The sequence below is a fragment of the Trichosurus vulpecula genome, chromosome 2 (genome assembly GCF_011100635.1).
Source record: "Trichosurus vulpecula isolate mTriVul1 chromosome 2, mTriVul1.pri, whole genome shotgun sequence".
Classification (NCBI taxonomy): domain Eukaryota; kingdom Metazoa; phylum Chordata; class Mammalia; order Diprotodontia; family Phalangeridae; genus Trichosurus; species Trichosurus vulpecula.
In genome coordinates, this window is record NC_050574.1 from 335074342 (window position 1) to 335098219 (window position 23878).

At 38.4% G+C, this 23878-nt stretch overlaps 1 protein-coding gene across 1 annotated transcript in view; it reads left to right on the forward strand.

Annotated features, from left to right (window-relative positions):
* KPNA1 (karyopherin subunit alpha 1) overlaps window positions 1-14576 on the forward strand; it is a 96333-nt gene extending 81757 nt beyond the window's left edge. Inside the window, exons 11-14 of the mRNA XM_036747022.1 lie at window positions 1770-1895; window positions 4279-4406; window positions 6261-6439; window positions 10124-14576. Coding sequence (XP_036602917.1) covers window positions 1770-1895; window positions 4279-4406; window positions 6261-6439; window positions 10124-10311 — 621 coding nt within the window. The 3' untranslated portion in view covers window positions 10312-14576. The remainder of the gene's footprint in view (window positions 1-1769; window positions 1896-4278; window positions 4407-6260; window positions 6440-10123) is intronic.
* The last annotated feature ends 9302 nt before the right edge of the window (window positions 14577-23878 follow it).

A 23878-nucleotide genomic window follows, 5' to 3' on the forward strand; every position in this document is an offset into this window, starting at 1 on the left:
TTATTCATTTGAAGCACTATGCTAAGCAAAGGCAAAAAGACAAAAAAAAAATAAAATAGTTCCATCCATCAAAGATCTTCTATTCTCCTGGGAGGAAGGAGTAAAGGTTACTTTTTTTGTTCACAACATTTACACAAATGTAGTGTAATGTATTCTGTGCTATTGTAGTAACGATGTCCAGAATTTTCCTTTAATGTTTATTATGTTGAAGTTTTAATGCAGATAGCTGCATTCTTTTGTCACATCTAATAATTCTGTTTTGGTAGCCGTATTTTGCTGTTCTTGGTTTCTGCATAAGCCAACCTCTGTGTAGCCAGCCTCTCTTTTAAGCTAAAAGCATTCATTATGTACCTCAGTTGGTTATGGCAGCATCGTTTCTTTTTGCTCCATTATCTTCAGTCTTTCCCTCTACAGTGGCATTCCTTAAATTGGCTTTCACAGCATTCCATGATTTGATGTCATTCTAACCTTATCTTCCAGTATTCCCTTACAAAAACTGTCTTTTGTAGGAAGCCAGTTTGATCAGTGTGTTCTGAAAAAACTACACTGTCCTATCTCCCTGCCTTTGTTCAGTCTTTCCCACTTTATAGAGTGCCTTCCCTCTTATTACCTATGAAATCTTCATATTCAAAACCTAGAGGCAGCAAAGTATAATGGAAGGAGCAGTAGATTGGGAATTTGATTTCCTAGATTTGAATCCTGAACCTTGTGCTTTATGACATTGAGCAAGTTACTTTACCTCTTAGATGCCTTAGTTTTATCTACAAAATCAGTGGATTGGACTAATCTCTGAGGTATTTTCCAATTTTAAAATCCCCTCATACTATAAATACTGCTTTTTCTCTGACCACTCCTCAAAATGTTTACTGCTTTGTAATACCTTTCGTATTGCTGTTTAACTTTTCATGTGTGCATTGTAAATTCTTTTTGTAAATTATTTGAGAGAAGAGACTATCTTTTAATGTATAAAATACATTCCTGCCTCCCTATATCCTCCCAACATTAATCTAGCACAGGGATGGGGAACCTGTGCCTTGAGACCACTTGTGGCCTTCTAGGTCTTTGGGTGCAGCCTTTTGACTAAGTTCAAGTTCTATAGAACAAATCCTTTTATTAAGGAAATTTGTTCTGTGAAGTTTGGATTCAGTCAAAGGGCCACACTGGAAGACCTAGAGGGCCACATGTGACCTCAAGACTGCAGGTTCCCCACCCCTGATCTAGCATAATGTACTGCATATGCTAGGTGATTGGCTGATTTGTGGGTTAATTTTCCTTCATCAAATGATGACTAACCATCCATTTGAAAAAAATAGTCTGATTTTCCTGACCACTCAAGTTATCTATCCAGCTGTATTCTGTTTTGATATGCCAAGGACAGGTAGATGACTTGTTCCCAATTGTTAATTCGTATTTTAGTTATAAATATTGTTTGCGAGTATGCTCAGGGGCATTCCTATTTCACATATGTAAAATCCATGTTTGTGAATTTTGGATAGAGTCAGGATTGATTTACAGTATATTTTATGTTGCAAAAAAAGTATAACGTTAACAGTAGAGAAAATGTTACAATGAAATAATTAATATTCAAACTAATACTTTGTTGAAATAGTTTGAGGAAATATTTGGCTTTAAGAGCATTATCTGAAACTAAATGAAGAGATGTTAGCTTACCTAAATCTAATTTCACCTATGTTAAGTGCTAAAAATTAAGGGGTTACTTGTATTTGTATTACTATAATAAAAAATATTTCCAAACTACTTTTTTTCAGGTAATTTTGAATTGCTCAGCCCTGCAGAGTTTATTGCATTTACTCAGTAGCCCAAAGGAATCTATCAAAAAAGAAGCCTGTTGGACAATATCTAATATCACAGCTGGAAACAGGGCTCAGATCCAGGTAATACCCCGGAAGTCACCTTTACAGCTTCTACCCAGATTCATATAATTGTTTTTCCTTCAATACCAATAATAAACATAACATGTTTTTGTTCATTCTTGTACTGAAGACCCCAAGCTTTATAGTCTCACTCATTTTCTCTTTCTTACTTGGTCGCATTGAAATCCTCTGAAATTGATTCTTAGGTTCCACTTTTTCTCCCTTTATTATTCATTTTTGTACTTACCATTTTCTTCCAGATGATTTGTGATACTTGAAAGTTTGCCTTTATTTCTGCCAAGTAAAATATTTTTTCTTCAGTGGACCTATGTTTGAAATCAATTTACTCTGAGAATTTTGAGAGGCATTTTTCTATAAATTGATTTGTTTCTTATGTTTGCCTCCTGTGTTCAAGTAGTATTTCAGCACTAGGTTGAAGATAAGACAGGTCAAATGTAGTCTAGGTCTGGAAAGATGGAGGGGAGAGAAAATCCAGAGAGAAAGAGAGATTCTTAGACAACAGTTAGAATTAAGAGCAGATAGGTACAGGAAGGCTGTTATTCCTTACCATGGGTGGCATAGTAGGTAGTATTCAGTGGCATTCAGTTCTGATCACTTAAGGCCTAAGTTAGGATGTAAAATTAGCAAAATTTACCTCTTACGTATTCTATATCCTTTTCTTTATCTTTCTCAATCTTCCGGAGCTTTGAAGGGGATTAGAAAAAGAACTTGTTAACACAAAGTAATTTTTAATTGATAGAGAAGTATGTATTTGTATAGGGAGGGCACAAGTATTATCTTTGAATAGGGGAACTTTTCAGTTCTTCTCATTAAACCTCCTTTCGTCTCACCTGCCAAGAGAAGAGAGTCCAGTAACTTTTGAAAAGTAATAACCATTGGCCAAGAGGCTATGTATTTGTTGGGCACTAGACAAGATCAAATTTTTATAGTTCTGCTCTGAGACGAGATCTATATTCACTTGATAATGAAGCCTTCTAATGTTTAAAGCTTCATCTTCCTGTAATTTTGGTCTTCCTTTAGGGATTATCTCACTGGGTACCTTGTCATCCTGGAAGTCAGTATCTTTCAAGCTTTTCATTGCTACTTTCCTCGGGGGCCAGTATTGTACCCTTGAAATCCATGATTTTCTAGTTGTAGAAGTTCTGTGTTTGTAGGGTTGAATAGGCAAAAGGGGACCTGTTGATGGAAAAACCTTAAATATTAGGCTTAGATATTTAAATTTTATGACATTTTAAGTTCTTAGGTTGAGGAGTGATATGTTAAAAACATCATTTTAGGAATCTTGTGTTAGTGGTAGTATGCCATGTGAATTGGAGATAGGGAGATTAGGTTATTGTAGTAAATCTAAGGTGCCAAGTGAGAGCTTGACTTGGAAGGTTATGGGAAGGAAAAAGATAATTTTGACATGACATAACTGTAGAGACTTTTATAAGGCTTTGAAAATGATTTAAGAGTCTAGGGATGTAGACATGGTTTGGGAATCATCAAAACTAATAGAGATGAAAATCAAATATGTGGCCATAGAGTGAGAGTCCACTGGAGAAAGAAATGGCAAACATTCCAGTATCTTTGCCAAGAAAACCCCATGAATGGTATTGGCATGCCATGATCCACAGGGTCACGAAGAGTCAGACGCAACTGAATGAGTGAACGACAACAAGAGTAAGAGTAAAAGGGAAAGAATAAAGGATTGAACTCTGTAGCCAATTTGAATTGGAAAATGTTTGTAGGCATCTGGTGATGTAATGGATAGGGCACTGGGCCTGAAATCAGGAAAATGAGACTTCAAATCCAGTCTCTCTCAGATGCTCACTAGCTGTGTGACTATAATAGTCAAGTCACTTAACCTCTGTTTGCCTCTGTTTCCTCATCTGTAAGATAGGGACAATATTAGCACCTACCTTCCATGGAGGTTGTGAAGATCAAGTGAGATAATATTCGTTAAAAGCACTTAAATTAGCTCAGTGCCTGGTATAGAAAAGGCACTATATAAATGTTATTTCCTCTCTTCTCTACTCCAATTTAGAGATAGGAAGAACAAGGAATGAATAAATGAAAAGGAAGTATAAGAGAGGTAGGAGGAGAACCAGAAGAGAAAAATGTTCAGTAAGTGTTGATTAGGTACCTGTTACACATGAGGAACTATGCTAGGTAGGCCCTGAGAATACTGCCCCCCCCCCCCCAAAAAAAAATGTTTCAAAGTGTTACGTTATAGGTTGGTTTGAAGAAGATTAAGACTGAAGAAAAAAAGGATGATCATGCTTTTTGACTAAAAGGAATTAGTTGATGAAATTGGGATTAAAAGTTAGATCTATAATTAAGGAGCAATTTTCCTATAGATATCACTGATTTTTATTCATTGCAGTTTTTATTTTTCTTGTAGACTGTGATAGATGCCAACATTTTTCCAGCTCTCATTAACATATTACAGACTGCTGAGTTTCGGACAAGGAAAGAAGCTGCTTGGGCCATTACAAATGCAACTTCAGGGGGTTCCGCCGAACAGATAAAGTAAGTACTCGTCTAAGAATGTGTTTCATAGTTTAAAAAAATTACCTCTTCTATCCATTGTTTCTATCCTCTGTGTCTTTGGGAATGAATGAGTTGGTTTATTTAGTAGTGGGTAATGGAAAAGAAGATAGCAGTGAACAGCCCTAGCTTTCGGGGGGATTGTCACCTCAGCTCTATACTTAAATATACATTTCATCTGTGTCCTAGCTTCATTTTGGCAAATGTTGCTGCCAGGACTGGTCCAAACCGATTGTTGTTCTGAAATCCCTGGCATATTTATAGCCCTGAGAGGAGGAGGGGATTAGTAGTTTAGTAGTGCATAGTTTGGGATCAGTGCAGGGGACATGCTTATAGTGGTTGCCCAACTTTTTCTGGAGACTTAAGGGGAAAGCCTGGGAAAGGTTTACGTCAGTCTAGAAGACACTGAAAAGATATGAAGCTTATCCTCTTCAGCTCTGAATTGTAGCATTATATCTTGGTTGAACATTCTGCTATCCAAAAACAGATGAACTTCTTTCCTTAAAGGAAACTGTGCTTTCCTATTTTCCTGGTCCAGTAAATTGATTTCCAAAGATGTTAATTGCAGTTGTACAGTATAGCGCTGGTAAATCCTTTCCTTTTACTAGTTGTGTTTTTTTTTTAAATGTTTTCTCTGTCAATGCTAAATTAAATTCAATCAAAGGATTTAAGGAAAATCTTCTATGTGCAACGCATTGTAGGCACTACAAAGTCTTTGATGTAAAGGAGCCTTACAGTGCTGTGAGGAGACAATAAACATGAACACTTGAAAGATGAAAAAAGATAAATAACAAAAATGTAGGAGATATGTTATAAAAGAATTAATAACCTCACGAGTCATTTATTTAATAAGTAGAGTAAGTTCAGGGGAGGGAGAGACTACAATGCTAGAGTGGTCCAAAAAATTTTTTTGAGGGATATTACTAGGCAGAAAGGAAAAAGGGAAGCATCTTGGATGGATGTGATGAAGAAATCTTTTCTTAATAGCGTTTTTTCCAATTACATATAAAGACATTTTATTGTTAATTTTTTTTTAAATTTTGAGTTCCAAATTTTTTTTCTCTCTCTCTCTTCCCCTCATCTCCCCCGTCCCTAAGAAAGTAAACAATTTGATATGGGTTATATATGTGCAGTCATGTAAAACAGTGAAGAAGTCTTGAAGTATGAGTGAGCACGATGTACAGTAAGAGATAACTATGTTCATAGTGGAAAATTTTTTAGTCGAGTGAATATTAATCACTACTGCTGGGTACCTAGGTAGATGGTGTCACCTTTTGATTATTATTTTACATTTTTAAGCACTGAAAGAATCAGATGGCATTATTATTTAGATCACTAGTTATGTATTCAAAATTCAACTCAAGTACCACCTCTGCCTGAAACCTTTCCTGATTCTCTCCAAGTGCTAGTACCCTCTCTCCCCATACTACCTTGTATTTATTTTTTATAGATTCTGTATGTTGTCTTACTTGATGAGAGTATAATCTCCTTGAGGGCTTTTAAATTTATTCATTCATTTATTTAGTTTTGACAATTCCATATCTGTATTCCACCTCCCTCTCCCACCAGCCTCCCTGAATTTGTTTCACCAACCTGCTCCATCCACCATTTCAGAGTGATAACAGGAAAACGGAAAAAGTGTTTAGTTGTTTTTTTTCCTTCTAAGAATCCAGACAAATCCTTCTTATGATAAGTAGCAGCATGACTGATTGAGGCAGGTGACTATTTTTATCTCTGTTTAAACTAACAAGACCACCTCAGTGTGGGTATCACATGATCTAAAGAAACTGAGCTCTTTCTTAATTTGAATAAAGTGTTTTTTGCTTTGTTCTTTAGGTACCTAGTGGAACTTGGTTGTATCAAACCACTCTGTGATCTCCTCACAGTCATGGACTCTAAGATTGTACAAGTTGCCCTGAATGGCTTAGAAAACATCCTGAGACTTGGCGAGCAAGAAGCCAAGAGGAATGGCAATGGCATTAACCCTTACTGTGCATTGATCGAGGAAGCATATGGTGAGACAACATTTAGTAGTAGATGACTTTGAAATTGCTATCTCTCACCTTTTCTGAGTCCCCTTTCCACATTGGTGATGTGTGAATTTGACACAGGTTGCAAGGGTCCTTTCCTAGTGGCTGATAATGTTATCAAGATATGAATTTCTGCAGTAGTGATGGAATCCTAATAAAGCTACTCCCAACTCCAATATTCTAACTTCCTTATAGGCCCCACTGAGCAACAGGCCCACTGCCTCTACCTAGCCACTCATTCCCCACCCCTTACCCCCACACTCAATATTTAACTTCTTCATACATGCCTCGCTGCTCATTAGAGCAACAGGTGTGTCCATGAGCTCATAGTTCTCACAGAAACAGCAGACGTGTCCATATGATGGGATCCCAGCCACTGCCCCCAGACCCATTCCTCATATGTCCCATAGAACAGGGCTGTCCAACCTTAGGTTTTTATTGAAACAGTAGACAATGTATTTTGATTTGCCATTTTAGTGTGAGCTCTGCGGTAGCTCAGCTTTGTTTACTAAAGCATTTACGTAAATTTCTATGCTTGTAGGCAGGCTGCATAAATCACACTGTGGGCTGCATGCAGCCCATGGGTCTCATTTTGGACAGCCCTGCCATAGAAACAGTAGGTGTGTGTGTGTGTGTCCACGCACTCAACCACAACCATATCCATCTAGCCTTGGACAGGACCACAGTAGTCAGCTGATCAAAAAGCAGTACCATCAGGATGCCCAAGCAGGATGTAGACCCTAAAACAGTAGAAGGGACTTTCCCTAAGTAGGCACCTTCGCAGTAATAGTAAAGAACTGACCTAGAGTAAACTTATGAGGTAGAGAGACTTATTGTAATATTATTATCATACATATGTACCCCACCCCCACCATGGGTTTTCCTGTATGCCTTGGGGGTAATCATATGTGCAATTCCACTGTGGCTGGGACCCCTCCTCCATTACCTAATCCCTTAACAAACTTCGCCAGCTTTTTAATATTAATCATATTCCTATATTCTATGTAACTTTTGATTGTGTAATCAGCATCTTTACCCTATAAAATTCCATCTTGCTTTCTCTGAGGTTTCTGGTTCCTCTTGGAACTTAGCCTGCTTCATGAGAGGCGTCAACCTTAATAAATGCCTATAATTGGATTAGAGGTGGCCAGATTCTGAATTCTGTAAGATGGTTCCACCACAACACATCATGAAACTGCAGCAGTTTTTGGCATCCCTGGGTGGGCTAAACCTCAACAGTAGGATAAGAAGGCCTTCACCTTCATATTTTCCTATCTGGCTATCTTCTTAACTCTGTAACCTACCTTTATTTCTTATATTGCTTTCTTACCAAATGTGGGTGTTTGGATAGCCTGTACCTGCCTTCCAGTGTAGCCTTGCCTTGTTCCCCTGGAAGGGAAGATTTGGAAGTCAAGAGAATCTGCCAACTCTGAATTCTGAAAGTTGAACCCACTTCCATGATTAATCTGTCCTGACCACCTTAGGCTTTTAACCATAGTTTCTTGCTTACACTTCAGAAAATGGTTCTGAGATTATCTAGAATCTATGATTTCACAGGTCCAGTCCCTGTCCTTGAACTCTTTCATAGTTATGGGTAGTTCATCCTACTCTTTGCTTTCCGCCTTACTTTCTGACCACTTGTGGTCCCTCTGTGGTCCCTCTGGTCCCTCTGACCACTTGCCTGCCAGTCTGACAGCTCCCTTAAACTCTGGTAATTGGGTTGCTAAGAAGGCAGAGAGCCCCAGTCTACTTGGCAAGTTCAAGCTGTCAGACCCTTGACATCTCCCCTAGAAATAGAAGACATAGATAGAACAGTAAAAATACTCATTTATTGATGTATACATTCAGTCCTGCCTTTTTTGTTGTTGTTTCTAATGTTCTTCATCATCAGTATTGTCTGTCTTATATTTTAAACTTTTCAGGATCATAGCATTATGTACTGTCTTTAGACTAGATGTTCTCTGAGGTCCCTTCCCACTTTAAATCACATGCTATCCTAAGATGACAATTAAGAAGGAGTGCTCCTTCTCTAAGATTTCCTGATAACTCTTGTGACAGTTCTAACTAGATATTAAGTATACTGTCTGTCATGAGATATGGCTCAAAACATATTACTGAACAGCTCGTTAAACCTAGAAATATTATGTCATATCACCTGTAATAAATACTTTGTAGATAGTCCTTTCAGACATTGGTTGTGTCTTTTCAAAATGCATAGGCTTGATAAAACTTAATTTAAAAAATTTTTTTCATTTATGTGCACGATGTTTTATCCTCCAAGTCAGCATGGGATTGGTTAGTGTGTAGCACTTAGTAATAATATTGTGTGCCTGGTTGGGGGAGTGGGAGTGGGGCCAGTTGTTAAACTTACTTTTGGTTTTGTTTCCTGATCTCTACAACAGCACAATGTTGTGATAAACAGAAGTCTTAGTTAGAAATTATGACACTGTGTATCAGTAAGGCAATAAACACAAGGTAGATGATAATTGTCAAAATGCCTGTGTAGTTCTGTATCGCAAAGTATATGAGACTCTACATAGAAAGCAGAAGTAAACCATTGATTCAGACACCAGAGAACCAGATCCCACAAGCCATTTATCCAATTTATCAGGGCAGTAAAACAATTCAGTATACAGTATCACAACCTGGAGCCTCACCATCGCAAAACCTCTCCGACCCCCTGCTGGGGCCTTCCCAAAAACAAACTCACACTATGGCTAAGCCAAAAACAAACTCACACTACGGCTAAGTCAGCCTGTTCAGTTCTAACTATCACGACAGTGGCCATTAGCAGCCATAACCGTGCTTGTGCTCTCTTCTCTCTCTCTCTCTCTCTCTCTCTCTCTGTTTCCTGTGACATAGCCTCCTTTTCCTGTCAGCTCCTCCCACCACATGTGACCCAGGCCTCCTGTGACACAAGCAGGTCACATAGCCCATCAATGGGTGGGAAAGATCTTCAGATCTAAATTGCTACTACATACTGAACGTTTTTTTCTTTATCTAGTTGCCTACTTACTGGCAGATGCAATTACAGACTGTTGTGTAAATGTATGCTATTCCTGGATGGTAGTTCTGGATTTTAAGGTTTTTGTTGTATGGCATCCTAGAGTGATTACCATCAAGTGCACTATGTGTGTGGTATAAATGTACTTCTGTGATTTTCAGATGAATAATGCAAGAGATCAAGAAGGACTCTTAAGTTATTAGGATCATAAGTATTGTATTGTACCAGTGAAAATCATATACATTAACTAACTACCAGATAAAGGTTAGTAGAGACAGCTCAGGTAGAGAACTTTGGATTGCAAGTCAAATCTTAGCTCCTGTACTCTACTGGCTGTGTGACTTTGGGTTACCATGCCTGTGCTTCAGTCTTCTCGTCTGTAAAATGGGGATAATAATACTTCTCAAATGAGATAATATTTGTAAAACACTTAGGACAGTGCCTGTTACACAGTAGGCAATTAATAAAAGCTTATTTCCTCTTCTGGTGCCTACCTCACAGGATTGCTGTGAGGATCAAATAAGGATGAAAAGAGTTTTTAATGTGAAGTGCTATATAAACATCATATATAAACATTATTGTGTAAAGATGCTTCTTTGGGGGCTGTATCGTTTCATAGAATCTATACTCCTCACATTCACTTTTGTTGTATTTCATGCTTGCAGGTCTGGATAAAATTGAATTCCTACAGAGTCATGAAAACCAGGAAATCTACCAGAAGGCCTTTGATCTCATTGAGCATTACTTTGGGACAGAGGATGAGGACAGCAGCATCGCACCTTCAGTTGATCTTGACCAGCAGCAGTACATTTTCCAGCAGTGTGAGGCTCCCATGGAAGGTTTCCAGCTTTGAAGCAGTTCTTACATATGTTCCTGTGTCAGATCAGGCTACTCGATCAAGTCCTCTTGTGGAGCCCACAGCCCTCATGGAGCTAATTTCTCAATGTTTTCCATAATACTGTTTGCGCTCATTTGCTTGCCTTGCGCACCTGCTCTCTTACACACATCTGGAAAACCTCTGGCTCTTTGTGGTGGAATGCCCTCTTAACAAATGGGTAACCAGAATGGCCCACCCTCTTATGGAAAACCCATAGGCTTTGGATATCGGCATTTACATTTTACAAGAGTTGTGTGGGAACATCTATATTAATATGGATCCCTGCCTTTGTTGGAAAAAAAAATTATTGCCCCTTTGCTTCCCTTTAAATGGAAAAAAAAATTATACTGACAAAAGATAATACTAACATTTATCTTTTATTCCACACAACTTGCTTGCAAGTCAAAGGAGATGTAGACACATTGTGTGTACTTCAGAGTTCTTTTCTCGTGCTCTTCCACAGTAACCCCTTGGATTAGTTGGTGAATTTCTCCAGCCAGATTGGCATTAATCCTCACTGAGATTGATGAACTCTCCTTCATCCCCAATCCATACAATTCTTCACATATTAAAGTAAGCCATCAGTGTCCCCCTATCTTGAGTCTCTGGTGAACGTGCTTTTTGGTTGTCAAAAGTGATGAAGAACTAATTGACATTTTTATTCTAGAAAGTCTAAGTACCACGATCTGTGTTGCAGATCCCCTTAGAGGAAAGGGGGCATATATGGCCCTCTTTGGTCATGAACATTTTAGGATTTGGAAGTGGCTCAGTTTTAATGCTGTTATGAGGACTCCCAGAATTAAAATATGCGTGACATCTCCCCAGACCTGAACACAATGTGACTAGAAGCGGTGTCTCTGCATTAATGAAGAAATGTTTCAGGCTTTGTGGTCCTGACCAAGGTCCTTAAGGTATTGAAGTTCTCCCTAGGTGCTCTCACTGTCTGTGGCTGTCAGAAAACATCCATTTAAAGATTGCTTGAGTATTTTTTTTTTTGTTCTTAGGCAGCTTGATCTTAACACATTCATGCTGTAAACACAACTCTTTTAGCCTAGACCATCTTTAATCTGTTTTAATATTAACACCAGGAATAATAATAAGGAAATAACCAGGAAAACTGGATAGTGTTATGGTTCTTCCAGCTGTGAAATATAGTTCTGACCACAGCTTCCTGTCTTATGTCCTCCTTCCCCACCCCACCCCAAAAAACAACCACCACCACCCACCTTCTCAACATAGCACTATTTTAATTGTAAAGGGGGCATGGATCATCATGATGGTTTTATTCCATCCCCTTACTAGTACTGCAGTCCTTGAATTAGTGCTGATGTACATCTGGCTGTGTTGGTGAGGTGCTGCTTTGTGCATGATGACCCCCGATCTGTACCGACAAACAGTACCTCAGTTGGTCCACAGTATGTTTGGACTGGACCTTGGGATGGAAAGCTGAGGAGCTTAATGCCAACACCAGTTGAATATTGTTTCTTCTCAGTGCTAGCTGGCCATCTGGATACAACATTGGGACGCCATCAAAGAAGACTTGCTGTTGCCCTTCTGTGCCAATGGGTTCTGAAGGAAAGCTGCTTACTTCTGTTTCTGAACATGCCCTTTCACATAGCTTTGGATTTTTTTCTTGTTTTATGGGATTCATAGTCACCCCCAAAGTAAACCATTTGGAAAGTTACCATTGATGAGCTTCCCTACATCCCTGGGGAGCCCTGCTGGGTGTGTGGGATATGCAGAGCTTTCATACCTCATCGTGATGCTATTCACCATTGGCAACTGGCAACAGCAGCCACCTGACATGACGTGACTTAAAAATTGTTTTTAAAAAGTCATCCAAACCAGAAAGATGCAAAGACAGTGGACATAATCAGCTCCAAGTGGGATACATGCTTCCTTCACATCCAGTCTGTACTTGTGTCTGTGCTCTTGGATGAATAACGTCTGGTATATGTATGTTAATCTTGGAGCAGCCCCTGAAAAACTAGTCCACTCCATCCACAACTGTTACTTCTTCTAGTGCTGCTTTGTGCTGAAAGAACATCTAGTTTACTGCACTTGACCTGTAAAGGGACTTTGATTCTTTGTAATTTTAGGGATAAATTAGGTGGTTAATTTAAAGAAAAATCTTCAATGTTGCCTTTACATCACATTAAAAATAACTTCTCTTTCAGAAGGGTGATAGAAGCACTGATTCGTAGCAAAATCTTGTTTTTAGCTTTGACATTTTTTTTGTGGCTGGATTTTTTTAAATTGTAAATTACTGATAACATGTCATTTCTATAGGATCTGTTTTAAATCATGTACCTTTTATTGGACAGTACAAAAATACAGCATATTTTGTAAACCAATTTGAATGGAAAAATATATAAAGCACAGCAGAAAGTTGTTTCCCCTAAGTTAGTAAGCATAGTGTATGTTGGGAATTTTTGCTAGTAATGGCAGGTGCCTAAATGAGTGAATTAAAACAAAGAGTCCATTTAAAATGTGTTCCGTCTTTCTGTCCAAAACAAGGGAATTTTTCTTTTCCCTAAAATGGAGCAGGTTTGTGAATTACGTCATATGGGCTACCTCAGGTTCTCTACAACAAAATTACCATTGTATAAATTTTAAGAAATTAGTTTACTGCAGAAATTCCCCCTCCCCCACATCCCCAAGGCTGGAGGGGACTATTTAGATGGTGGGAGATCTCTGATAGTCCCTCTTTCTTAAAAAAAGGATCTATGGAGTTGATTGGTTTGGAGCAAAATAATAGGAAAGGGAGGGAAAGGAATAGTTCATATGAAGGAGTAGGATTTACAAGAAGTTATACGACTGTCCTGAAAAGAGGGAGAGAGATGTATGGAGGAGGAATGGGGGAAGCATGAACAACTGAGAGTGATTTATTTGTAGCAGCTGCTTCCTCTCAGCCATGGAAAACCTAGCTTCCCATGTTTGAAATTCTCAATTTTTCCACTTTCCCTGAATTCGTTCTAACTTGCTGTGTTGCTTTGTGTTTCTACGTGGCAGAATCCTTTTTTATTTACTTTTAATTGATTTTTCCCAAAGAAGTCATTTTTAACAGTAATTTGATGTCTTTTTTTCAGTGTATATCAATTTTTTCCCTTTCAGAAAGATCTAATTTTATAAAGGTCCCTTGCCTGTATTTGGACCAATATGTAATGAAGTGTTGGTATGAATGAGTTAATTATGAACTACTTACTTTTGTTTTCCTAGTTTGATCATTTCATTAATTCATTTATTTTGAGCCAGCCACAAAGTGCCTGTCACAGGAAGTGTATGTGCTAATTTTGTTTTCTGTTGTATTAATTATTGAATGACCCAAGTATATTCACTTCAACACTGTGTAAAGACTCTCCAGGCTCATGTTATCCTTCTGGGCACAAGTTAGCCCTTTTCTTAGTTCTTTATTTTTCCAAAACTTTTAAGGTCTGAATAATTCCAGTTAGATTTTATTGTGAGGGTCAAGGTGGATAGAAATAAGTGATAATCTGGAGAGACTATAACTAGGTAAGATTGTAATGGTAGGGAACAGGGAAGACATGGTACATGTAGACAGGCAAAGAAAGCTAAGACTAGGAAACAGATTTCTCCATGGGTCTTTTGAATTCTTTCATCCTTGCTAATCAGTTGCTTCTTCCTTCTTCATCGTCCTAGTTTCATGCCATGGAAAAGTCACCCTTTGGCTGATATTACTAAGTAGTTTCTTCATAAGCCAGCTGATTTGAACCTGAACCAACTGTAAATCTTTTTATTCACATAATTTGAGTCAGTAGTAAGCCTAACTCTCAGTGATGTTCATTTGCCGAAACAATCTATGTTCCAAAATCAGGTTTCCTCAAAACATTATATTGCTTTAAACTCTTCTGTGTCATTTCTCTCAGGCAAGTTTAAGTAAGTTTGCTTACCCAAAGCAAAATTATTGCCAAAATTTAAACACGGTCTAGGGTAATGTTAAGAAGGGGCTTTCTAAGGTCAGAAGTGTACCATGTTCTTTTTTTCTTTGGATGCAGTGGAGAAGATAGGTATTGTCTGTCTTGAGCTGAGACTTAAGTAGTATAAAACACTTTTTCTGCAGAGTGGTTTCAACATGAAAAATGTTTTTTATGTAGTATGGTAAGTAAAAATTTTAATATATATGCATATACTCACATGAATCTGACTTACCTGGAGTTTTTAATGTTATTGTAATAATGCCAGAGCAGCATGATTCAGTAAAGAATATTGTCCAGACTTTGCAAGGAGCCTTGTTACTATTTCATATTTATAGATAGTAGTTCCTTTATAAAAGTGACCAAATAGGTCCTGCTTAAGTTTGGGGAGCTGTTCAGAGCCCACCTCAGTTTATACATCAGTAAAATGATGGATTGAAGTAAATGACTTGAAAGGTCCCAAAGAATCACAGAATTTGAAAGTTGGAAGGGACTTCAGTCCAATCTAGCCCAGCTGGTCAAAGAAATCACCATTATAGCATACCTGGTAAATGGTCATCATCCAACTTCTGTTTAGAGGCCACCAAGGGAGCACCTTTCCTCTTTGGAGTCATGCTATTCCACTTTTGCACAGCTCTGATTATTAGAGATTTCTTCCTGACTCCAGCCTCTCTGCAGCTTCCACCTTTTGCTCCTGATTCTGCCCTCTGGAGCCTGTGACAGCTCCTCAAACATTGGAGAACAGCTATTGTATGTCCCCACCCCACCCCCCACCCAAGTCTTTGTGTCTTCCTTCAAGCTAAATATCTCCCATCTTCAACTGATCCTTGTATGGCATGTCCCTTCCAGCTCTAAAATCCTGTGATGCTGTTGGACCATTTTGCTTTATTATGAGCTACATAAAATAAATAAGCCCCTACCCAAGTGGGAATTAATGAGATTGCTTCTCTCTGCTTTCGAGTCATCATAGCAAAGTTCAGACTTTTCATGTCTTGTGATAAAACCTTTGTTAATGAAGAGGTTCTGTTCTAGTGACAATTCTAACTAGATGTGAAAGCAACAAGAGACATAGATAAGTTCTTAAAATCTGAAAAAGGACAAATTATTGCAAATGTAAAATGTCAACTAACACCAAATATGTTCACAATATATGTGATGGGAAGTCTTTTTGAGCAAAAATATGGATTAAGGTTACATAGGGGTGGAGGGAAGGGAAAGAACCCAGGAGGATAGGGAGACCTAGGAGAAGCCAATGGAGATGTGCCAGCAATTTCAGACAGTAAGCCATGGCCAAACCCCTCTGGATTGATCAGCCTCGGAAGTAGGAGGCCAAATCACCCCAAAATGCTTAAAACAAGGGGAATTACAATGGACTCCCTTATGAAACCAAAGGCAAGACTCAGAAACCTATTACTGAGGTCTCAGCTAAAAGGCTTTTAATGTATTTGTGCAATACCTTTCAAGAGATGTGCAGTATAGTAAATTTTATGTAATAATGGTTTATGTAATAACTCATTTGTGTAGTGCTTTTAGATTTACAGAACATTGTTTTCTTTGACTTTAACAGTCCCCCATTTTACACATAAGGAAAATGAGGTTCAAGTTAGGTGATTTGCCCATAGTCACACAGCTTATCTCTGCTGCTCTTTAGAATATATGACAGGAATATTCTGGAGTTATATAATTAAATGAGTGAGTCAATTATCAAATATGTATTGGATACTATTAATAGGACATAAGCTTGTTTTGGCAGTTAATAAAACCTGACATTTATATAGCTTTAAGGTTTGCAAAGTACATGATTTCATTTCAACTCCACCACAACTCTGTAGGTAAGTACTACAGGCACTCTTCCCCATCTTACAGGTGGAGTAACTGAGTCTCAGAGAAGTTAAGTAATTTGCCCTGGTCACATATAACTTGGTAAGTCTTAGAAGCAAACCTTGAACCCAGAATTCTTATCAATTACAGCACACTACTGTTACAAAGTGCCACCTTTTAGCTCTAAGTCATGGCATTAAAACAAGAATTTGGGGCTATGAAGCTATTGAAAAAAAATAATGCATTAATTCTTTAATATGTATAGCCTTTTGCTACAATTTAAGGAACAGCTAAAATGAAAGGACTGTCTTCTCATTCTTATAATTTCTTGTTACACAGTTGCAATGGTCTTACCTCATTTCTTCCTAAAAGGGTTTTACACAACTATATGGCACAAAGCTAGAAGCAGCAGGTTGTTGTCTAAAGTTCAAGATCACCAGTAACTTTTGAAGGGTCAGTTGTGGTTTTCATAACTTATGAAAACCAGTGTAGGCTTTAGCTGCCTGTTAGGTAAAAGCATAGCAGGTGAAAGCCTGAGTGGTGGGCCAGGGAAAGTGCTATAGATCACGTTTATGTGGAACTTGTGCAGTATGGGAAAACTAGCCATGAAAAGAGTAAGGTGGGGGGCAGGCAGAGGGAAGGGAATATTTGTTTATCAAGCCTACATGTGCCAGGCTGTGCAAAGTGCTTTAACAGATTTCCCATTTGATGTAACCCTGCGAAATAGATGCTATTGTGATCCCCATTTTACAGTTGAGGAAACTGAGGCAAACAGGTTAAGTGACTTGCCCTGGATCACACTATCACAAAATCTGAGGCTGGATTTGAATTCTGGTCTTCCTGACTCTGAACCCAGTGCTCTATACTCTACATGTATCTCTTATTGGAGGGACTACTGGGGAGGAGCAGGTAATATGTGGTTCCTAAATAATTATACAAAGACTCTCTGGGAAGTTCAAAAGAAAATGGAGTTGGGAAAGGAGTTTCTCAGGATCCTTGAGTTGTAGGCATTAACCCAGGGCTGGGGAGGGGAGTGGACACAAATAACTGATAGATTTTGGAATTACAAATTGGACTTTAAAAGGCATTTAATGATAGCCAAGGACTGATGCATAGGCTGAAACTCCCTAAAAAGGACATAATACTAATAGCAATGCAATTCCATATAGCCTGGGAGTTAGAAGTTATCTCCCTCCAAGGGTAGGGTTGTTTTGTTTTGTTTTTCCTAGGAGGCCTACAGAGTCTTAAGTCACTGCCTAGGTACCCAAAAGCAGTACCCACCTCTGACTGTCCTCCAGCCTGGAAATTTTGAGAACCACTGGTAAATTGCACACCTGGTGGCGATGGCTTTTTTTTTTTTGTTGGGTGGTACGCAAAGATTCCCTGGAATAGGTGGCATGCAGGTGATGCTTGATTGTCTCTTATTCATCGTTAGCCTTCCAGTAGCAAGAGCAAGCAAGCCCTGAACACATCTCCCATTTCCCTTTTATATGGTAAACTTGGTGGAAATCATTTTCTGGTTTCTTCAAACATCCTTACCCAGGTCAATGTATTAGTATGCCTTTCATGGTATTATCTAGATTGCATTTTCTGTCATTGGTAGATATGTACCTGAATCTCATTCTAAGTTCAACTCACGTCAGTCCTCAGCATTAACTATATTTGAGTTGTGCCTGGGCCTGTGAAGTCTGGGTATGTGATGATGTGTTTGATCTGAGGTGTGCATCCTGCACTGCATATATAAGGCATTCTGTTGGATATGGCAGTCAGGCATAACCAAGGAATACATGGAACACTTCGTAAATTATGTTAGGACTAACATGATTAGGAAGAAGTGGGCCAGAACAGTGCTTTATTCCAGTCAGTACAGATCTATGTTTGGAGGAATGTCAGGGCAACCTTTCAACTGGAGGTAGAGGAATGAACCTCTGAAAGTTTCATCAGTGCCAAAGGCCTTTCTAGGAAAAATGGGGAAAAGATAGTTGAATTCTGATTATTGCCAATCCGATATATTTCACATTCAGCCTAGATGAACAGGTCATTCCAGCTGCTAGAGCAAATTATGAGCATTTTCTAGATTCAATTTTTGTTGAAGGGATATCTTCTCCTCTCTCCCCCCACAATGGAATGTAACAGTAATGAGAATACAGGTTTGTCAGAACTCCGGGAGCTCCAATAGCAGAACTGCTAAGAGCTCATTTATTAGAGACAGCACAGTGGAAGGGATAGAAGAAGGCTGGCTTGGGGAATCAGGAAGACCTTGATTCAAGTCATGGATTGGTAACATACCACTGTGTGACCATAGGTAAATTGCTTAATCTGTCAGTTCTAGTCTTTTTTGACTATGGGTACCTGATAGCATGGAGGATTTATGTACACGATGGAATCGCAGCTCCAGATCAAAACAAATCATAATCCCAGTAAGGCCTTAAGTGGAGGCATTTGGGCTCAGTTACTCTTATTTTCTTGCAATGTTGAAAACTCATATGAATCCTGCCCATCAGGCAACTGGTATTCTCATCAGTTTTATAAATTTCTGTTAAGCTCTCATTCCCATAACCTGTAAGTGACTTCCCCCCAAAATTCTAGCTCTCAGTCTGTCCTGCTATAACTATGATCCCTATGCCACGCTCGTCCATGGTCACCCACCGCCAACTGTTGATGACCCAGCTTGAATCATCTTATGTTTGATCGATAGGACCAAGTCCTGTGCTAGTGGATTGACATGTGAAACAGCATTCAAATGAAATAGAGCAAACAGATCTTCTAGCCAGGTTCCATCCCCACCATGCCATTTGCTGCCATCCATTAATAATCAACAAGGAAAGAATTTTTTTTTGTAGAATTTACATTAACATTCTTAACATCCCTACCTTTGCTCACTTTTTTCTTCAGAAGTTGCTCTCCCTTGTGTGTCCACTGCAGAAGGTTCAGAGTTCATAACTGATGTTTACTAATGTACGAGGCAGTCTTGAGCAATATACAGATGAAGTAAATAATGCACAACAGGTTATACAGCACGGTACAAGTTGAGAACTTTCTCCTAGAGGCTCCGTGTAATTTTCCTTTTCTCCAGAAGGCCCCAACTCTAACCTGAATGTCTAGCTCACTACCCATCTTACCCTCTTTCTGCTCCCAGGTTTAGGCTAAGTTGGCTTCTTACCAGTTCCATAGGTTCTTGGAGAAGTAGGAGCCTCAGCCTGGGTTTTATTCAGATCCATCTCCTTCAGTATCAGTTGGAAACTTGATGGACCACTTGATGCTCTTGGCCATGTCACCTGGGGTTTGTCCACAGTAATTCTGTACAGTCTTCTCTTGGTTCTGGCCACTCGGCTTTCCACCTTCATCTGCACGTTCTTTTCCTTACCATTTTAATGTTCTTCTTGTGGGCTAATGGCTCACCTCTTCTGTTGATTTTAGTTGATCCTATGTTCCTTCCTTCTCTAAACCTGATGCATAGCTGTGGTTGTGTAATGAATTGGAAAAGAGCCATCATTATTTTTTTTCTTTTGCAATGATGCTATTAGCATATTATAAGGCAGACTCTCCTGGAAGCTGGAGAAGGCTCCTGTTGTTCCTTGACAAACAGCAATATCGCTATAAATGTGAGTATAAAATCCATTCATTGTCATGTGTAGCCTTGTACAAACCAGCCATATTTAGTCAATTTTAGATCTGTGATTTCTTCAGCAATGAGGTCATTACCCTCATTCACAGTTTAGTTCTTAAGTCCTAGGGAGTTGTCTGAGGCACTGTGAGGTTCAATGACTCATCCACAGTGACATTTAGTAATTCAGAGGCAGGATTTAAACCTTGAGAGATTCTAAGTCTAGGGTTCGTCATTGGACTGCTGCTATCTCTGGACAAGGGAGCCAAGAGAATTACTTCAATATCTCAAGGATCTGGTATTTAACCAGGGTAGTTGTGCCATGGACACAGCAACAATCTTCAGGACTTGCTGGTGGACCACTATTTTTTGTGATACAATCACAACAAATACAGCCCAGTAGTCAAAATGAAGAATAACATTCCAAATAAACCATAAAACCTGAACTTTTTACATTTTAATAAAAGAAACTATACCTTTAAAAATTATTAGGTGTAATTTCTTGGCTATTTTCCCTTCAATCTATCAACGCCCACATGTTAATTGCCAACCATGTACAAGGATACAAAGACAAAAGCGAAAATCCTGTTCTCAAGTTGCTTACCATCTACCAAGGGGAGACAACACATGTACCTATGTATTTGGATATGCAGATACAAATGTGTACAACATAATTAAAGGGGAAGGCACTAGCAGCTGGGGAGATCAGGTTGTGCTTTTGTTGAGCCTTGCAGAAAGCCAGAGTGATTATAGGAAGAGGAGGAGATGTGTTGACTAGGGGAATGTCAGGGTCAATTATACCTGCGCTCTAGGAAAATCATCTTTGCAGCTGTGTGAAGGATGGATTAGATTGGGGAGAAACCTGAGGCAGGGGAACCAGTTAGGAGGTGTTTGCAGTGATTCAAGTGAGAGGTCATGAGGACCTGAACTGAAGTGGGGGCTATGTGAGAAAAAACAGATCCCAGAGATGCTATGAAGAAAGAAAACAAGATTTTGTAACTGACAGATAAGAGATGAGTAAGTGAAGAGATAGTTAAGGATGACACCAAGGATGCAAACCTGGGTGACTGGAAGTATAGCAGTGCCCTAGACAGAGAAGTAATAATACTGATGACAGTAGCTAGCATTTGTATAGTTCTTTAAAGTTTGCAAAACACTTTACAACTATTTTAGCTCATTTGATCCTTCCTTATCACAAGCCTGGGAAGTAGGTGCTATTATCCCCCATTTTACACATGAAGAAACTGAGGCACATAAAAGTTAAGTGACTTGCCCAGGGTCACACAGCTGGCAAGCAGCTGAAGCTGGATTTGAACTTAAGTCTTCCCTATTCCAAGTCCAGCACTCTATAGTTACTTCACCACCTCACTGTCAGGAGAAATATGAGTTCTGTTGTCAACTTACTGAATTTGAGATGCCTATGGGACATGCAGTTTGAAATGTTCAAAAGTCTGTGATACATGACTGGAACTCCAAAGAGAGAGAGAAAGACAGACCAGGACTGGAGTCATCTATGTAGAGATGGTAATTTAACCCATGGATGCTGATGAGGTCACCAAGAAAGAGCATACAGAGATAGAAAAGAGGGGCATGCTCCCACTTGGGGCCTTGGGGCACGGTCTCACTTGTAAGGTGGAATATAGATGGTAGGCCAGAAAAAGAGCCTGAGAAGGAGCAATCAGATAGGTAGAGGAACCGAGAGAGAGCAGTGTCCAAAACCACAGAGATAGGAGAGAGTATACTGGAGGCCCAGGTGGTTTCACCATACCAAATGCTGCAGAGGTGAAGGATGAAGATTATTAAGAAGTGAACATAAGAGATCACTGGGGACTTTGGACAGACCAGTTTCAGCTGAATGATATAATCAAAAGCCAGATTACAAAGGATTAAGAAGGTTATAGGAAAGGAAGAAGAATTAATCAACAAGCTTTTGATCAGGTCCTACTACATGCCAGGCCCTGTGCTAGGCACTAGAAATATTAGTTGTGGAAGCCACAAATATAGACACTCCTTTTTCTAGGAGTTTGAGAAAAGAATGAGAGCTATAAAATGACAATTTGAAGAGAAAATCTTGAAGAAGGTCTTCTTAGGATGGTGGGGACCTGGGCATATTTTTAGACCATAGAGAAAGAACCAAATTAATGATAAGGGAGAGATGGGATGCTTGTGGTCCATCTATGTATTCATAAAATTTACAGCTGTCATTCTGTATATCCTTTTAATTGTTTTCATTCTGTTACTTCATGTGTCCTTACATATTTCCATATTTCGTATTTTTGTACTTCAATAATGTTCCATTATAGATATACAGGGGTTTTTTTTGACTCTAACCTTTGGTTTCATAGGTTGTTTCCAACTTTTCACTATTACAAATAAAGCAGCTAAAATACTTTGGACAGATTGACCCTTTATGACAATATATTTATGTGTAGGCCTAGAAAAGGGATGAGATAAAATGTATGATTAGTTTTGTAATCTTATTATATATAACCGGATTGCACTCCAAATAGATGGCACCAATTTATAATTGTCCAAAAGGACATTTTTTCCTAATGGAAATTATTGAGAATTTGGAATCAGAAGACCTAGATTCAAGCTGAATAATCAGTTAAAACATTTTTTTAAAAAACCAAAACTACAAAATGATTCATAAAATGGAATAATGTATTTATTTAAGTTATGGAATGGAGATGACTGTTTCTATTAAACAAATGCATCAAGACTATAATAAAGAGCAAAATAACAGATTGGAGATACTATGATAAATATGACAAATTTTTAAAAAGTTTAACTTCTAAAATATATGAAGTATTGTTAAAATGTATAAAGGCAACCCTGAGTCCCAATAAATAAATATTCAAAGGATAGAAATAGATAATTCTCAAACAAAAAAAAAACCATGATAATCACTTAGGAAAAAAGTCCAATATCATTAATAAACAGATGCTAATTAAAATACTTTTACAGTACCACCTCATATTCATTGGATTGGAAAAGTAATTAATGAACCAATGCTTGTGAATTTCTTCATTACTAGTAGGATTACAAACTCCTAGAATTCTGGAAAACAATATGGCAACAAAACGAACAAAAATAATCACACACTTTAATAATTCCATAGTTGTGAATACATTCTGAATGCATAATCAATATCAAGGAAGTTCCTATTCAAATATTTTCATGGAATATTATTTGTAATTGCAAAAAACTAGAAATCATAAATGTTCAATAATAGAATGATTAAATAGCAGTTATCAATATAATAAAATACTTTAACACAATTAAGATAAACAAGAGTGAGGAATATAAAGAAATCTGGAAAGAGCTTTCTGAAATAATGCAAAATTTAAAAAGTTGAGCCAGAAGGAGAGAAAAGTGAGTAAGAATGAATGATAAAGAACCTTGATAAAGACTTGGCATGATGCATATTATGAATTTTATGGCCAGAAATTTTCATTTATCTAAATGACAGTAGTTTCAAAGAAAATTTTATTTTGTTCTGTTTTGGACTAGACCTGTGATATCACTGGTGTAGGTAACTCAAGTTATAGCTTAAATTCTGAAACAAAATACCTGTTTCCTACCAACGTATATTATAGTCACAGAGATCAGGAAATTATATTCTGAGGAGAAACTTCCACACTAGGTAAATTTAATAAATTCCACAATGTAGATCTTAGCAACTAATTTTGGCATTGCCATTCTATTTTAGTCTACAGAACATTAGCCCTAAATATGCCATTTTCCAATATTGTTGTTCCCCATACTTGTTCTTCTCATGACCACAAAGGATAGAAAATTAATTTTGCCCCTGATTTTGAGAGAATTTGCTTCAAGGTTAATTGCCCATATACTTATCAAACAGTTAGAGATGTGGCCTCCAAGACAAGAAGAAATGGCTAAAATCCCACTTCTGACATATTCTGCTTTAGGATGTCTTCGGACTTCCCCATCACGGCATCAGAGCACATGCCATAATGCCCCAGAAACCTCGTCTTTGGGAAAGCTCACCATCCTATAAGATCTGATCAGCATTGGTATTCACATCTCATCTGTATCCTCTGCCCTTCTGATAGGACCCTCTGATTGGAGGGAGCAGCCTGAGCTCCAAGCCTCCATTTCAGGAGGGGGTGCCCTGCACAGTCATCTCATTTCCTACCAGCTTCACTGTTTTGGGGCT